This window comes from Carettochelys insculpta, chromosome 6 (genome assembly GCF_033958435.1).
Source record: "Carettochelys insculpta isolate YL-2023 chromosome 6, ASM3395843v1, whole genome shotgun sequence".
In the NCBI taxonomy this organism is placed as follows: domain Eukaryota; kingdom Metazoa; phylum Chordata; order Testudines; family Carettochelyidae; genus Carettochelys; species Carettochelys insculpta.
The window spans coordinates 64,310,945-64,329,515 of NC_134142.1; the positions used below are offsets into that span (position 1 = coordinate 64,310,945).

At 50.2% G+C, this 18,571-nt stretch overlaps 1 protein-coding gene across 1 annotated transcript in view; it reads right to left on the reverse strand.

Annotated features, from left to right (window-relative positions):
- Positions 1 to 18,571, reverse strand: part of UBR1 (ubiquitin protein ligase E3 component n-recognin 1) — a 177,757-nt gene that overhangs the window by 12,089 nt on the left and 147,097 nt on the right. Inside the window, exons 41-44 of the mRNA XM_074997084.1 lie at positions 17,738 to 17,871; positions 8,944 to 9,052; positions 6,989 to 7,045; positions 6,306 to 6,383 (exon numbers count right to left, since the gene is read on the reverse strand). Of these exons, the coding sequence (XP_074853185.1) occupies positions 6,306 to 6,383; positions 6,989 to 7,045; positions 8,944 to 9,052; positions 17,738 to 17,871 (378 nt within the window). The remainder of the gene's footprint in view (positions 1 to 6,305; positions 6,384 to 6,988; positions 7,046 to 8,943; positions 9,053 to 17,737; positions 17,872 to 18,571) is intronic.

An 18,571-nucleotide genomic window follows, 5' to 3' on the forward strand; every position in this document is an offset into this window, starting at 1 on the left:
AAATTTTGCAATATCCTTCTCAGACTTGCACACTATAGAGAGAAGTTACTCACCGTAGTAACGGTGGTTCTTCGAGATGTGTCCCCGTGGGTGCTCCACCATAGGTGACGGCTTGGCCGGCGCCGCAGATCGGATCTTCCAAGCAGTTTCTGCCGGACCGCGCATGCGCCGGCGCGCGCCGCTCCCTGGCGCGCTCCTGGCCATGTGCGCGATCCGGTCCCCGCCAGTTCCTCGACCAACCGCCTCGGTTGCCCCTGCAAAACACTAACAGAGATCCGAAGCGGGGAGGATGGGCGGGTAGTGGAGCACCCACGGGGACACATCTCGAAGAACCACCGTTACTACGGTGAGTAACTTCTCTTTCTTCTTCGAGTGTCCCCGTGGGTGCTCCACCATAGGTGACTACCCAGCAGTAACCCAGATAGGTGGTGGGTAATCGGATTATGTGCAGCTGGTCCCCGAGAGGACCGCTGCAGAGAGACGGGTATCCTCTTGGAATACCCTGTGAAGGGCGTAATGTTTGGCGAACGTGTCGTAGGATGACCAGGTCGCCGCTCTGCAAATGTCTTTCAATGCAACGCCCTTGAAAAAGGCTGTTGATGCTGCCACCGCCCTGGTGGAATGAGCCCTGGGAGTGGCCGACAAAGGAGTCTTTCTGAGCTCGTAGCACATTTTTATGCAGGATACAATGTGCTTTGAGATTCGCTGCGATGAGAGACCTTCTCCTTTAGATTTGGGAGCGAGGGAGACCAGGAGTCTATCCGTTTTTCGGAAGGACTTGGTCCTGTCTACGTAGAAGGCTAGCGCCCTCCTCACATCCAGGAGGTGTAGGCGCGCCTCTTCGCTGGAGTTATGAGGCTTTGGATAGAACGAGGGTAGAACAATAGGTTCATTGATGTGAAACTCGGAAGAAACTTTGGGAACAAAGGCTGGATGCAGCCGTATGGTTACCGCCTCCTTGGAAAAGACAGTGCAGGGTGGCGTTGCCATGACTGCCGCAAGCTCGCTCACCCGACGGGCTGACGTAATTGCAAGAAGAAAGGTCGTCTTTACTGTAAGGAGGCGAAGGGGAACCGTGGCCAAGGGCTCGAACGGTGGTCCCACGAGTGTGGTAAGCACCAGGTCCAAGTTCCACGAAGGTGGAATCGGTTTCCGAGGGGGGTATAGGTTTACCAACCCTTTGAGGAACCTGGTAACCATAGGGTGGGCGAACACCGTGTGCCCTCCCTCCTCATGTCTGAACGCCGAGATGGCGGCAAGGTAGACCTTTAACGAGGATAGCGAGAGTCCTGCTCTCTTGAGGTCCAGTAAATACTCTAGAATTGTAGGTATAGGCACCGAAAGGGGGGCCAGCTGCTTGGTAGAACACCAAGCCATGAAGCGAGTCCATTTTTGTTTGTAGGTTTTCCTAGTGGAAGTCCTCCTGCTACTTTCTAGGACTTGCTGTACTTCCACTGTGCATGTGCTCTCTAGGGAGCTGAGCCATGGATTAGCCACGCTTGCAGTTGCAGGCTTTGGGGGTGCGGATGCACTATGGACCCCTGGGCTTGCGTGAGCAGATCCGGCGCCACCGGAAGAGGCATCGGTGGGCGGTCCGACAGGCGCAGGAGTAGGGGGAACCATGGTTGGCGATCCCATGTTGGGACTATCAGGATCATCCGAGCCTTGTCTCTCCTGGCTTTTTGCAGAACCTTGTGGATCAGCACTGCGGGGGGAAACGCGTAAAGCAGGGGGCCTCCCCACGGGATCGCGAACGCGTCCCCCAGGGACCCCCGGCCCAGCCCTGCTCTGGAGGAGAATCATGGGCACTGTTTGTTGTGCTGACTGGCAAACAGATCTATTTGGGGAAACCCCCATGCGTGGAAAATCGGCCGTAGTAGATCGGGACGGATCTGCCACTCGTGGGTGAGCGCAAAACGTCTGCTCAACTGGTCTGCCTTCACGTTGTGCGTGCCCGGCAAGTAGGAGGCTCTCAGGATTATATCGTGGGCGATGCACCAGTTCCATAGGCGGATTGCTTCCGCGCATAAGGTACGGGATCGAGCTCCTCCTTGCCTGTTTATGTAAAACATGGTGGAGGTATTGTCTGTACTGATCCCGACGACTTTGCCTTGTATACGGTCTCGAAAGTGTTTGCAGGCGTTGAACACTGCTCTGAGCTCTAAAACATTGATATGTAGAGACTGTTCCGTGGGTGACCACAGTCCTTGAGCCACCTCTTCGCCCATGTGCGCTCCCCACCCTATGAGGGAGGCATCCGTAGTAAGGAAAACCGATATTTGCGGCTGATGGAAGGGTACCCCTGTTAGCAAGTTCCTGGGGTTTACCCACCATTGCAGGGATTCGCGCACCCCAGGTGGGGGCGACACCACCCTGTGAACGGTGTGTACTGCCGGCTTGTATACACTTGCCAGCCAATGTTGCATGCTGCGCATGTGCAACCTGGCGTTCTGTACCACAAACGTAGCCGCTGCCATGTGGCCCAGCAGCTGCAAGCACGTCAAGACCGGCACCGTAGGGCTGAAGGTGATGACCTGCACGAGGGAACCGATGGCTCGAAAGCGAGCCTCTGGTAGGTATACTCTCGCCGAGACCGAGTTTATGCGAGCCCCTATGAACTCTATGTCCTGTGAGGGGTCTATCTTTGATTTTGCCAGATTGATAACCAGGCCAAGTGAGGAGAACGTGTTTGCTGTGACGCGTATCATGCGGAGAACCTCCCTTTTCGAGGTCCCTTTGAGCAGGCAGTCGTCCAGATACGGGAAAATAAACACCCCCTGTCTGTGCAGGTAGGCTGACACCACTGCCAAGGTCTTGGTGAAGACTCTGGGGGCCGAGGAAAGGCCAAACGGTAGGACCTTGTATTGGAAGTGTTCGTTGCCCACCATGAACCGGAGAAAACGTCGGTGAGCCGGATGAATGGTTATGTGGAAGTACGCGTCTTGTAGATCGAGGGCTGCGAACCAGTCTCCATCGTCCAGTGCTGTAAGGGTGGAGGCAATAGTGATCATCCGAAAACGTTGCTTGCGCAGATACCTGTTGAGGCCACGAAGGTCTAAGATGGGCCTCCAGCCTCCTGTCTTTTTCTCCGTCAGGAAATACCTAGAGTAGAACCCTTTCCCTTGCAGTTGCTCCGGCACCTTTTCCACCGCCCCTATGAACTCTAGGTGGGCCACCTCCTGCCTGAGCCTGGCTACATGGGAGGCCCCCTGGGGGTGGGGCTTGGGCGGGGGTCGCGGCGGCGGGAGCGACTGGAAGGGGATGGCGTACCCCGTGGCTATGATCTCCAGCACCCATTTGTCTGTGGTGATCCTTTGCCACTGGTCGTAGAATGGTCGGAGGCGATGGTGAAAAAGTCGTTTCGGATGATCTTGTGCAATAGTGGTGATGGCGCAGCCCTGGATTTGTATGTCAAACTTGTGGCCTTTGGCCCCGCCCCGAGGACGGACGGCCCTGTTGTGAGCGTCGCCTGGGGGTTCTGTACTGCTGGTGCTGCTGATGCCACCCTTGCTCGTAACCCCTGTGATACTGGGGGCGCTGTTGCTGGTATTGGTACCGCCTTTGCTGTGGGTAGTACCTTTTCTTTGAGTATGGAGGGGTGTAAATCCCCAGGGTCCTGAGTGTGGCTCTTGAATCTTTACTGGAATGAAGGACCGAGTCAGTTGATTCAGCAAACAGCTTCTGCAAGTCGAAGGGAAGGTCGATTATCTTCGCCTGCAGATCTCTCGGTATGCCCGAGGTCTGGAGCCAGGACTACCGTCGCATCACCACTGCAGTTGCTGTGGAACGTGCTGCCGTGTCCGCAACGTCCAAAGCAATCTGAACTTCCATCCTCGCAGCCGTGTAGCCCTCTTGCACTATGGCCTTGAGGACCGGCTTTTTGTCCTCTGGAAGCGAGTCCATGAGGGAAGTTAATCTGGCATAGTTGTCGAAATTATGGTTCGCCAAGTGCGCTGCATAATTTGCCATTCGCAAGGTTAAAGTGGAGGAGGAGTAGACCTTTCTGCCGAACAGCTCTAGCTTCTTGGCATCTTTGTCCGTTCCCCCTGTTTTAAATTGAGATGTTTTTAATCTTTGCTGCGAGGACTCCACCACCAAGGAGTTTGGCTGGGGGTGGCTAAACAAGAACTCCATGCCCTTCGCCGGCACGAAGTATTTCTTATCCGCTCTCTTTTGGACAGGCGGAATAGTTGCCGGGGTCTGCCATATGGTAGTGGCGGACTCCAAGATCGCTTCATCAAGCAGGATTGCTACTCTGGAGGAGGCCGGGGAGCTCAAATTTTTAAGGAGCTTATGATGTTTCTCTTGCACTTGTGCTGTCTGGATGCCTTGCGTGAAAGCTACCCTCTTAAACAGCTCCTGAAACTGTTTGAGATCGTCCTTGGGATGGACGTCCCCTAAGGCCGTGGCCTCATCCGGGGAGGAAAACGAGGAACCGCTGGGGTACATTTCTTTGGACCCTTCCGGTTCTTGATGGTGATGGTGCGCCCTCTCGCTGGAGGTTTGCGAGGGAAAATCTCGTGGGTCCACGGCCAGTCCCCCCTGGGATGCTTGAGTCTCCGTCCCCGATCGCGATTGCCCTCGGGGGTACGAGGTAATATGTGGGGATCTCTCCCTGGTAGATTGCCGATGGTGTCCATGCCCCGCGTGGTAGGGACGACCATGGCAGTATAGGCACTGTTCCTGGGAAGGTGACCTTGACCATTCCCTTTGCACGTACCCTGTGTGTCTGGGAGAGGGGGATCGTCGAGACACTGGAGAGAGCGATTTTGCATAATAGTCCAGCGATTCAAATCCCAGGAAGGGCGAGGGTGGTGCCAGCCATGGGGAGGCTGATTGCAGGAAAGGAGAAGGGGGCTCCGGGTAGGCTAGGGGGGGCCCCTGCCTTCTGGTTGGAGTCTGCAACATGAGCGGAGGGCTGTGAGAAAAGAGCTCCACAGCCCTGTCTGGAGAGGGGCTGCAGTGCCTCCTCTTGTGTGCAGCCTTCCCCCTCCCTTGAGGAGGTAACTCCGCCCCCTGATGGGCGGGGGATCCCGGCCCCGTCGGCACCGTGCTAGGCACGCTCGAGGGCAGTGCCGCACGTGCGGAGTCCTTTTGCGCCTGCAGGCTACGTGCCTGCGCGCTCTGCACCGCCGGTTCCCCGGGGGTCGGTGCCGCTGCCTGCGGTGCCGCTGGTACCGGCGCTTGCTTAGCCGCCGCCCTGCCTGCGGTGCGGGGCGGCTGGCTGATCATCGGAGGCTGAGCCGCTTCCACGTGGCTCTCCGTGCCGCCGCCGATCAGCTGTTGCTGCGGCTGGGGGCTGCTCGCTCCTCCCGTCCCGCTCACTGTTGCTGCCAGCAGGGATCGGGTTGGAGAAACTTTCCTCCGTTTTTGCGCTGATGGAGTGAGGGAGGCAGCTTTCCTTCTAAGGGCCCCGGAGGGTCCCTCCTGCTGCGGCCGCTCCGGCACGTCTGGCTGGAGGGCCTTGTCAAGAAGCAGCAGTTTAATTCTCATCTCCCTGTCTCTCCGTGCTCTGGTCGTTAACTTTGCACAGAAGGCGCATTTTTGTGCCACATGGGACTCCCCCAGGCACCTTATGCATAGACTGTGCCCATCGGACACTGGCATCGCCTCTCAGCAGGACTCACATTTTTTAAAGCCTGAGGAGGACATTGTTGGTGAGTCTTTGAGTTTGTTTGTGGGTACTTAGCACTTCTTTGTGCTGTTTCCCCGTCCGATGGCCTGCCTCCGCAGGAGGGCTGATGGCCCTAGCTCCTGGCCTCCGGCGCTTGTTACTGGGACTGGCTTGAGCTGTCCCTCCGTAGCTTGTTTGTTGTTTGTTTGTTTGTTTTTTTTTTTTTTTTTTTTTTAACAAAATAACAACCGGTTACTTATGGTATCCTAAAGAACTGAAAAACTTCAAAGAGAAAACAAATAAAGTCGTTGAATACGCTATGTGGCTTTAGCCTCGTCGGATTCCGTCTGCAGCCGACGGCGGTTGAGAGGAACTGGCGGGGACCGGATCGCGCACATGGCCAGGAGCGCGCCAGGGAGCGGCGCGCGCCGGCGCATGCGCGGTCCGGCAGAAACTGCTTGGAAGATCCGATCTGCGGCGCCGGCCAAGCCGTCACCTATGGTGGAGCACCCACGGGGACACTCGAAGAAGAAACAATGTTTTTGTCTGGAGTGCTGAAGTGGCAGCATTTGATTTCCATCCCAGAATTGTTTTTGTAACAGTTCTGTCACATGACACATGGATTTCACCAACTGCAAAAATATGAAAAGAAAATACTTGACAAGAAGGCAGCTCAAACTGTTATTTTTACCTAAACTGAGAGGCTTGATTCAGGAGGCAGCTGTAGTCCTCTGGAAGCTCTATCAAATTATTTCTTTTCCTTGGATATCTAGTAAATAAGAGGAAAAAGAAACACTGTGAAAATATTAATGAAAGATACAGTCACACAAGGCTCATGACAGAATGAAACATACTACCAATATTTTACCATTCTGGTAAACTCCCTTACCCACTCATTCTACCACCCAGTGCCCAGAATCATGTCACTCTCCAGAAGCCCAATGTAAGGTATAACACAAACCACACAGGACACATGTTCATAGCAAATGTACAAAAAGGGTGAAAAATTGAGTTTGCCTGGGACGGGCATATATTTTACCACACTATAAAGGTTATCTCATCTTACCAATTTTAATGTTAGCCTGCTCCCCCCGCCCCCCGTCCAAAAAAAGAAGAAAAAAAAGCCAATGTTTGACTGGAATGGTAAAATGTTTGACTGGAATGGTAAAATGTTTGAGACTCGAAGGGAGTTTCATCTTGGAGAAGGAATCCTGTAATGTCATTTGAAGACGCAGGTTTGTTTATGCCAAAGGTGCAAGAGGAAGGACAGAATCCCTAATCACAAGACATATCCTCATTGAACTACCCAGAGTTCAGCTGCTTCAAAGTGTTACAGATACAAAAAAGTAGAAGAAAGGAAAAAAAACAGCTAACCTTATTGAAATGTTTTTTCCTCTCAGAAAACTTAATACAGCAGGGTCAGCACACCACCTGTATCAGATAAATATTGGCAGATGATTGTGTATGAACACGATATATAATTAATAAGTGTAACTAAATAGATCTGGAAAGAAGTGAAAAATCTAGCAGGTTTATGCAAAAGAAACATGTATTTTTAAAACCACAAATTAAATACTGCATCAGAATGGAACGAACAGCAAATGAGGGCTCTCTCAGAATGTGAATCTGGATATCACTAACTGCTTCCCTTAGAATATGTACTGACAAAGGTTGTAAATTAAAATATCCTACATTCTAAACGTCGTATTTATGGCTTCTAGTAATTGCTTTTAAAACACTTTTTAAAATGCACCATTGAAAATGTTTACTGTATTTATGGTTATAATAGCAAAACATCCATCTACAGAGTGTAGTAAGGTTATATACCACTATGCTGCTAATCACAGAAATGAAATTACTGCTTTGGCATTCTTGCTGAGACAGCTATTTTACATTACTTCTGCAAACCAGAAGAGAAGAGAGACCTCCAGCAGTTGGTCATTTGCACTGATGTAGATCAAGGGCATTTCTCAAAAAATATGGATTTTATAACCACACATACAGGCAATAGCATTATTGCTACATACAAGATCTGGTCCCACATTTGGAATCCCTTTCCTTTGTGCTGGGACTGTTAAACCTTGGCTGCAAGGAAAGTCTTATGTAGCTTAAAAACATACATGTATTCTTGTAAGCAGCCAGCTAAGGGACTTAAAAACCCAGCTGCTCACTGGAAGTTGTTCAAATAAATGGAGCAAAATTATATTCAGTATATCTGGGAATTATGTGAGGCAGCACTGAGACAAGTTTGGAGTCAACAGGCTCAAAATGTCTTCTTGGCTGGACAACGTATAGGCCACATGATGACAGGACAAGGCAGAAAAATTGGTGGTAAAGCAGAAAGTTTCACCAGGAACCAAGAAAACCAATTACTATGACAAAACATTAATTTTGATATTAGACACAGTGTACTCAGCTGAATTTGGACATTCTAAAAAACAGCAATATGGAAGTTTAAATAGATTTTCTTAATCTAACACAAAGGTAACTCTCCAGGATACCTTCCTTCTGCTGAATGCAATCCTCTCTATATGCATCAATTCCAAAGGACTCATTCTCTCTGGTTTAAATATAGCCATGATAAATTGTTCTGAGATATTCACTCTGCTCACAAAAATATAGGCTCAGATTTTAAGGCCAGGAGAGACCATTCATGGTCATATAATCTGACATCCTGCACATGGCAGGCCACAGAGCTTCAGTAACTCACCAGAGGTTTTGGGTCTACCTCAGGAGTGTGAAAGTCCTCAAACCGTGATTTAAAAACTTAAAGTTACAGAAAATCTGCTGTTTACATTTGTTTAAACCTGCACATGATGGATGCTCCCTGCAGCAGAGGGAGGCAAATATGGTGGTTAGTTGGAACTTGAGTATTCTGGCAAAAAACTCACCAGCCTGACACTGAAAGATGATCCTCAGTGGCAGATCAGAGCCTCCCCACCTGGGAGTCCCATCACTGGTTATTGGGGTTATTTTCAGCTAGCTGTTGCACATCAGCTATATGCCACTATAGGTAGTTTGATCATTCCACTCCCTCCATAAACATACCAAGCTCATCCATACCTCTGCTGCCCTTGGGAAGCACTTGACTCCTCTGATGGCTAGAAAGAGTCACCTTAATTTAAAACCTAAGCTTGCTGATGGGCAGTTTATCTTCATTCACTCATTTCCCATTGGCACTTAAAACACTTCTCCCTACCTGCTATTTATCACTCATATTTATAGAGAGCTATCACACAATCTTATTCACTATCTGCATCTACAATTTCCTGACAGCCATCACAAAAGTGAAAAATGGTCCCATTAGCTCCCCCATCTCCAGCAAGTACCTTTGTAGCAAGGGGCTTACAGTGCCCCAATATTCCTCAAAAAGCAAGAACAGATTGGTAGGTAGAGCTAGGTAACTGCAGAGTGCCTTGAACTCTTCTTCTTCAGAAGCTGTAAAAGAAGCAGCAAATATTAAGAATACATCGAATAGTTTCAGTAAGTTCATTCTCCTAAAGGCAACAGGAAGTCCTGTGGCACCTTAAAGACTAACATATTTTAGAGCATAAGATTTTGTGGGCAAAGACCCGCTTCATCAGATGCAATGCGAAGCAGGTCTTTGCCCACAAAAGCTTACGCTCCAAAATATCTGTTTGTCTATAAGGTGCCACAGGACTTCTCAACGTTTTTGCAGATACGTACTAACATGGCTACCCATCTGATACTTGTCTCCTAAAGGCCTTTCTGAACAAGTCATACAAGCAGCATATATCATGGAAAACGGGAATTCTTCTGATCCCTTTTAATCTCAAAAAAATTAGGGCGACTTTTCAACTACTGTAACTAGATTAAGTTCCACTAATTTAAATAAGCTATGCCAAATTATAGCAATTGCAGATATGGATGAGAATTATTGTACAATATACAGTATACTGTACATGCATTAGAGCAGGAGGATTCTGCTATGTGAATATGAAAAGAAGTTAATTACACTGTACAACAACAACGAGTCTTAGAGATGGATCCCTATTGGCCTCTAGGAGTGTCTGCATCTTTGTGCTGCTGATCAGAAAACTGACAGCAACACTACTGCACCCACACACACGCACGTTCTTTCCTCCAGCTGCATCCCAAAGTTAGTCAGTATACCTGGTGAATCAACTGATCCATGTGAACTGAGAGAATACTTTGGGAATAAATTTTGGATGTAGCCTGAGCACACCCTTGTTTGGGAAGAATATTGTGTAAGGCAGATGCACCATCAGAACTGTTTTCTATTTGTTTGACCAAGGTAATTGCTATCAGAAAGGCCATTTTCACTGACACATCATTGAAAAAGTGGCCATGGGTTCAAAGGAAGGTCTAGTCGGCATTTTCATTGCTATGTTTAGGTCCTATATGGGGGTAGGAAGTTGAGGTTGAGGGAAAAGGCTTCTTACAACCTTGAAGAACCTTTCAGCAGTTGGATGTAAAAGCACTGAATAGACTTCTAGGATATGGTGAAATGCTATAGGTGCTAGATGGACCCTAAGAGAGTTTAGGGAGAGCCCTGACCTTCTAAGGATCAGAGCATAATCCAAGATGTGTGGAAGAGCTGTAGATGTTGGGGAGATTTATTGTAGTTTATTTAGCCATGAACATCTGATGGCTGACAGTATGGAATTGTAAGGGGGCTGAGAAGAGGGACATGCCTTTCTGTCAAAGAGATCAAGGCTCTTCCAATCCTTGTTGTAGGCCATTTCCCTAGATCCATGTTGTCAACTACTGGAATTAAAAGCGTCCATCATGATGGAATTAAATGTCAGTGAGAGAAAAAGGAACACTGATTCCTTTATTGGAACATCGTATTTTTTGTCCATTACACGTAAGAGAACACAATTCCAAGGTTTGCCACACCATTTTATCCACATCTCAGGTGACTTCATTAGCCGACAGTTGAGAACAACAGAGTGGAGGATATCAAGGAACTGACAGCGGGCATCCTTGACCATCTTTTATGGCCTATGGAGAGTGCCACCCTCTTTATCAGCTCTTGCAAAAGCAGTAAATCATCTATCAGAGAAGAGCTATGTCTACATGGGGATGCTACATCAAAATAGCTTATTTCGATGTAGTGAAATTGAAATAAGCTATTTCGATGAATAGCGTCTACACGTCCTCCAGGGCTGGTGCCGTCGACGTTCAACATCGACGTTGGGCACCACTACATCGAAGTAGGCACTGCAGGGGAGCGTCTACATGCCAAAGCGGACCACATCGAAATAATGGGGCCAGGAACAGCTGCAGACAGGGTCACAGGGCGGACTAGCACTTCTGGGGCAACAGCGAGCCACTTCCTTAAAGGACCCCTCCCAGACACACACAGCCTGCCCAGCACGCGGTCTGCAGAGCCACAGGCACGCACACCCCGTCGAAGCAGTATGGACCCCCAGCAGCAGCAGCAGCCGCCGCCAGAGGACCACACACCCACCCTTGCAGGAGCAGTGCTTGGCCTGCTCAGTGCTATGCAGGAGGCAGCTGACCACCTTTTATTCATGGAAGAGGAGCTGCCCCCAGGGGAGGAGGAAGCAGCCCCAGACCCTGCTGTCCTCCGATTCCACCCCCCGACCCCCCGCGCACGCCGGCGGCTGTGGAGCTACCCCACGAGCACAGACTGGTGGAAGCGGTTGGTGCTCGGCAAGTGGGACAACAACCACTGGCTCCAGAATTTCCGCATGAGCTGGCAGACATTCCTGGAGCTCTCCCAGTGGCTGACCCCTGCCTTATAGCACCAGGACACCTCCATGTGACATGCCCTCACGGTCGAGAAACGGGTCGGCATCGCTGTCTGGAAGCTGCCCACTCCAGACAGCTACCGATCCGTAGGGCAGCAGTTTGGCGTGGGCAAGGCCACCGTCGGGGCTGTCCTCATGGAGGTAAGAGGACCCGGGGGAGCCCTGGGGGGGGAGGGCCAGACACCCTGCACACCCCTCACTGGTGCTCTCTCCTGTCCTTCCCCTGCAGGTCATCCGCGCAATCAATGACCTGCTCCTCCACAGGCTCATGCAGCTTGGGGACCCGGATGCTGCCATCACGGGGTTTGCCAGCCCGGGCTTCTCAAATTGCTTTGGGGCTCTGGATGGGACCCATATCCCCATCCGTGCCCCGGAGCAGAGCGGAGGACGCTTCCTCAACAGGGCTACCATTTGGTGGTCCTCCAGGCCTTGGTGGACAGCCGGGGCCGCTTCCTGGACATTTATGTTGGCTGGCCTGGCAGTACCCACGACGCCCGGGTGTTCAGAAATTTGGGCCTGTGCCACCGGCTGGAGGCGGGGACCTACATCCCCCAGCGGGAGATCCCTGCGGGGGACACCACCATGCCCCTCTGTGTCGTCGCAGACGCGGCGTACCCCCTCTGTCCCTGGCTCATGCACCCTTACACGGACCATCTCACAGCCAGCCAGGAGCGGTTCAACACGCGGTTGAACCGTGCACGCCAGGTGGTCGAGCGCACTTTCGGCTGCCTCAAAGGGCGCTGGAGGTGTCTCCTCACCCGCCTGGATGCAGGCCCCACCAACATCCCCCAGGTTGTGGGCGCGTGCAGCGCACTCCACAACCTGGTGGAGAGCAAGGGAGAGGCATTCTTCCAGGGCTGGGCTGTGGAGGCTGGCAGGGCCGACGTGCAGCCACCCGCTGCCCCCAGTTACCAGGTGGACCCTGAGGAGATCCGGGTCCGGGAGGCCCTGCAGGCTCATTTTGACCAGGCTGCGGGGTGGACGCTGGCAGGCCACCCACTGTACCCCCTCATCCTCCACAACACTCCCTGCCCCCACGCCCACACCACAGAGCACCCAAGAGCACACCCCCCCCCACTTTTCTTGCAAATAAATGGACCTGTTTGAAACAGTGAAATCTCTTATTAATACTATATATATATATATATATATATATATATATATATATATATATATATATACACACATACACACACATACACACACACACACACATATAAAAAAAGGGGGGAACTATTTACATGGGGGGGCAGGTACCAGAACAGAACAGGGGTCCAACACAAACTATATACAAATAATGGGCGATATGTACAAAGGAGGAGGGGGGGAAGGGGACCCATGTCCTTGGCCCCGCACCCCTACTGTCCGGCGCCTGGGGTTGGAGGGCACAACCCTCGCCTCGGCCAGAGCCCTGGCCGAGGCTGGGTGGGGGCCGGGCAAACTGGCAGATATGGCCGGCGGGTGTCTGCAGGCCCCAGGGAGGCGGATGGTGGAGGGATAGCGGTTGGAGCAGCGGGTGGTACGGCATGGGGGGCCAGGTGATCCGCGATGCGCTCGAAGGTCCAAATAAAGGCCCCCCAAGCCCCCTGGCGCCAGGCCAGCGCTCGCTCTTGTAGCTCCAGCCGCCGCTCCTCCACCCACAGGCACCACTCTGACACCTCCAGCTGACGCCGGAGGGTCGCGAGCAGCTGGGGGTCCGTGGCCATCCTCTGCTGGTGGCTCCGCCATCGGCCTCGTCCTGGGGCTGGTTGGTGCTCCGCCAAGGGGCTGGCCTGCTGGGATGGCCCCGGTGGGCTCTCCGGGACCACTGACACCTTGCCGGCGTTCTCCGGGCCCTCCGATGGTGCAGCCGCAGAACACGGGGGTGGGGGGGGAAGAAGAGTGGAGATAACCGTTAGTGTGGGCCCTGGTCCGTGGCCCTTGTCCCCCCACCCCTCTGCTGCTGGCTCCCCATCCCTGTCCCCAGGAGATGCTGCCGCTGATGATGGGTGTCCCCCCATCCCCCTGGGGGATCCTAGGTTCCGCTCCTCCCATCCCCAGGGATGGGTCATGGCGCTGTCCTGCTGGGGGGCAGGGGGTGATGCACTCTTCTGAGGGACATGCCACTGCTGTCCTTGGGGCCATGGTCATCTGGGCATATGGAGGGCCCTGGTCATGTCTGTTGTCCCTGCCCCTTAACCCTGGGGGTGTGCACCGGGGGGGTACATACCTGACGGTCTGCTCCCACGGTCGGGGGACACCCACTGGGCGGACGCCCTGCTGGAGCTCCGGGATGGGAGGGCGATCCGGAGCCCCCTGTCGCTGGAGGAGTCCCCCTCCTCCTCCTCTGGCATCCCAGGGGTGGGCTCCTGGGGGGGGCCCTGGGGTGCAGGGCTTGCCTCCGGGGCGGACTCCATCTCCAGAGCCTGCTGGGGCTCGTCGGCCGAGGTGTCAAGAGTGGCCGGGGGAGAGGTGGTGTACTGGGGGCCCAGGATGGCCCTGAGCTCCCTGTAAAAGGGGCAAGTGGCGGGGGCTGCCCCAGATTGGCTGGCCGCATCCTGGGCCCGGGCATAACCCTGCCACAGCTCCTTCACCTTACTCCTGACGTGGTCAGGAGTGCGGGCAGGGTGACCCCGGGCAGCCAGGCCCTTGGCCAGCCGAGCAAACGCATCCGCGTTCCGCCTCTTGCTCCCCATTACCAGTAGCACCTCCTCCTCGCCCCAGAGCCCCAAAAGGTCCTGGATCTCGGCCTCCGTCCAGGAGGTGCCCTGCTGCCTCTTCCCAGGCTGGCTGGCAGGCTGGGAGCCCTGGCTCCCCTTGGAGAGGGGTGCCCTGGGGGGCTGCCTAGCGGCCATCAGTGTAGGGTGGTGGGTTGGGGCTGCTGCGAGGCATGCAGGCTCACCGTGTGGCAATGCTGCTGCCTGCACATGCTCTCAGCTTCCTGCACAGGAACGCAGGGGGCGGGGAGCTTTAAGGAGCTGCTGCACACGGCAACCATAGAGCTCAGGGGCTTGAGAGAATGTCTCTCAACCCCTCAGCTGACCGCCATGGCGGACCTCGCTATTTTGATGTTGTGGGATGCGCATTGTCTACACGTGCCCTACTTCGACGTTCAACGTCGAAGTAGGGCGCTATTCCCATCTCCTGATGGGGATAGCAACTTCGACGTCTCGCCGCCTTACGTCGATTTCAACTTCGAAATAGTGCTCGCCACGTGTAGATGTGGCGGGAGCTATTTTGAAGTTGGCGCAGCTACTTTGAAGTAGCCGGCTCGTGTAGACGCGGCTAAGATGGGGAAAGGACAACTGCTTTGTCCAGGGAAGAGAATATGATCTTTGGGGTGACATCTTTCTCAGTACCACCTTCTTATTTCTCCCGCTCCTGAGGCCCTAGATGCCACAGTCGAGGGAGTGCACTGGGATGGTACTTGGGCCAGGCTTGAAGCTCACAAGACAGACTATTGGTGTGCACTCAGAGGCTCCAGTATGGCCATTATGGTGTCATATGGCCTGGCGGAGGTACCCATGGGTGGCTGTACTAAGATGGTGATGGTGATGTAGCCATGTGTGGGTATATTCTTGGGAGGAGAACTGAGAGAGCACCTCCTCTGGAATCTAACCCCTCACTAGGGCAGAGAAGGGTTATGACATGGCTGTTGGGATCTCTTCCATGCCCTGTAATGGCTTGGAGCTGCAATATCAGTACTGAGAGGCAGGGAGTTAAGTGAATCTGTCATGAAGAAGATTCTGATGTAGCAGAAATCTGCCAGTACTAACTGTCTCAGTGGCACTACCAAGGGAGATGAAGACCTGGCTTGTGCTTGTATTTCTGGTACTGGACAGGCTGCCTCTGGTAGTACCAAAAGTGACTAGAGTACTAGGAGTATCTTCTCAGGGTGGTTGCTGTTAATCTCTTGGTACCGAAGATTCAGTGCCTGCATCCAAAGGCTCTAAGGGCCTGTCAGTGGTACTGGTTAGTGATGATAGTGATAATGCATGGGTGCCAAACTGCAGTCTTGATGCTGGTGGTGCCAAGGATACAAGCAAGATGGTGATTGCTTGTGGCTATCTCTAGGCTTACTTAGGGGATTTCCCATTCTCCGACTTGTGAGGAGAATACTCAGCCTGTTTCTTTGACACACTGCCCTTAGACACTGGAAGTTGTAGGAAAGACTCTCATCCTCCAAGAGACTGAGAACAGAGAGCAGCACACACGATGACAATTTTTGGTAAAGCTCTCTGTCCTTGAGAGATCTTGTATGGAGTGCTGGCAGAAGATTAACTTTTGCTGTATGTGACCTTTGATGAGGCAGGGGATGTACAGAGTGTTTATCGACCATCAGGATTGTCCCCTTACAGGTGTTGCACTTCTTGAAGCCCAGGGAGGTGGGCATACGCCACTCAGAGGAAGGGTCCCCAGTGGGGAAAAGGATGGGGGGAGGCTTTTTGAAGAAACTAAAACTATAATGGGAACTGAGGAAAACTAAATGTTAGTACAAATATGAGAATAATTAGTCTTAACTGACTGCTAATGGCTTCTTCTCTTGGCATAGGGAGGTTAAGAAGGAACTGATGTGTATTAGCCCAGTTTACTGAATAGCCCCTTGGCATAGCAGAAAGACAGCGCATGTGTGGGTGCAATGGACACAGCTACTAAAGTTGTCTGATCTGCAGCACGGGTATGCAGATACACTACAGTGGAGCACCCAGAGGGACAGTACTTGAAGAAACATTTTACACTGTTTCTAATCATCATATATTTCATTACATTTTGGGTTTGCAATCATATTCAATTTTGCTATGATCCAGTCAGAATTTACATATTCAACAAGGCTGTGCCAAATATGTATTTGATTGGGAGACTTCTTATGACTTGTCTACATAGTGGGGTAATGTACAATGTGGTGGGGTGGGTAACATTTCTGTAGCACACTAACATTATGTCTCTTAACTGTCCAGTGTAGGTGCTGCTGGTGCACACAAAAGGTTTTCTAGTGTGCTTTAGCTGTTTCAACACTATATTAAGGTGTACTATGGAACTTTTGGCACACACCAGCATGGTCTACAGAGACCACGTAACATGCAGCATGTTATTGCACTTTAAAAATCACAGCCCCATAGAGTGCATTATCTTGCAGAACAGAAATGTCGTTAGTGATTCTTAGAGACAGAAGAAAATGATGCTACTGATTTACCCAGGGACACTTATTTTTTGAACAAAAACAGAACCAGTGCTCCAGGCTGATATTAAGAGGCAACAGAATATGAAGTCTGTGTGCGTGTTTCACAAGTATCAATGACTAGTAGGGCAGCATGCTAATCATAACATCCAGCCAAATTCTAGTTTGGATCATTACAGGGGGGAATTAGTTTAGTGTCAACAGTTTATTGCATTTTTGTTCTTTACCAATTTCCAAATACTGTGTGGCACTGTCGCATGCTTTTAGGTTGTTGGATGATGTAATCCTTATATAACAACATTTGTGTCATGCAGGGGTCAGCAATCAAGATAGCAAGAACAACCATTTTTTCCAATTTGGTAAAAAACTCAATAATTCAAGAGCTGCAATGCATGTGAATATGGGACGGTCCTCAAAAAATAATATCAAACCATATTTTTTGTAACCCCTTTTTTAAGAGCAGTGCACACACAATAATTTGTAATGTGACATATTTACTGTAGGACATTCACAAACTTTTTAAATACTTTATTTCCTCATGCTTTCTGTGTGTTTTACTGTCTTTTAGATGTTCATTGTTTTAATGAAGATAATCATGGGTTTTTTTTTAAGTTTGCAATGATAGTGTCATAAAGAAGCCACAAAGAAGTCCTTAAAGAGTCTCATTTGGGTCTAGAGCCCTGTTGCAGTGCTTTGGAATCATTCAGAATAAGTGGAAGAATTTATAAATAATCTTACTTCCTAGCTTCTTTATTCCTTATCTTTGTATTGAATTTCATTATGCCCTATCCACACACCTCTTAGGGTCTACATGGTTTACAACTTAAGAGTAATAGAGATATAATAGCATAATCCAAAATGTGGACACTTTTTCAATAAGAATTTTTTTTAAAGTATACCTGAAACTCCTTCACAAAAGACAGAAGCTGAAATTCTTTGGTGTAAGTTTTCAAGTTTAAAGGCACACATTTATTTATACTAAAAGAAAACTTTTCCATACAGGCAAGGCCCAGATGATCTAACGCCTCACCTTTATCCCTTTTCAAAGCAATACTATTATATTATAAGGAATGTTAAGAAATCATTGATTCTATTTTGTATGTGCTTCATCAAAAGCTACTGTAAACATATATCTATAGATAAACACAATGTACCTTGAACAAGAAAATAAGTAATAGTAAACTATCGTTATTCTCTTTAACTTACCTAACAGCAGGCTCTCGGGTGGAGACACTCTGAGCATGTAATGAAAAAACAAAGCAGCACAACGAAGATAAGGTGTGATCCCTTTCTTAACACAGTCCCACAGGTACCAACCTGGAACATCACAGCTAAAGCAACTATAAGACACAAATCAGAAAGATCTGTAGGAGCACATACCCTCCAGGATACAAATATACTAAATATTCTTGAATATCACCATGTTGTCTAACAGTTCTGGGTGTTAGTCTCTGGCTAGGGCTCTCGCCACTTAATATTGGTGGAGCTGCAATACTGTTAGAGCAATAGGAAATTACCTAAAATTCTCAGTAAATTCTCACAGCCTCCCAATAGCTAGTTTCTAAATTTAGGGGAATTAAAGATGTTTAGAATATCTTTAACATCATTCAAGTACTTGCTATTGTTTCTCCAAATGTATTTTCAGCTCAAGCACAAGTGGATGTCCATCTTTTGCCCACGAAAGCTTATGCTCCAAAATATTTGTTAGTCTATAAGGTGCCACAAGACTTCTTGTTGATCTCTAAAAGCTGGCTAAAGATAGTTTAAGTTACTTCACTTATTTTCCCCCCTTCTTGGGACTGAGAAGGATGCTTGAAGCTTCACAGCATGTCAAATACAGCAGTACACTCATGTACTAGCTTCTTTCATTACAGAAAGCCAATGAACTTTTTTGCAAAGTTTAATTGGTTTTCATATGCAGACACTTAACTTTTTGAAGTTCTGTCAAAAACCCACTCAAATCTTGTTAGAGAAAGAAAGGACTAATTGTGAAGAAACCAATAACAAAATTATGAGGAGTCACACATGACAATACAGTAG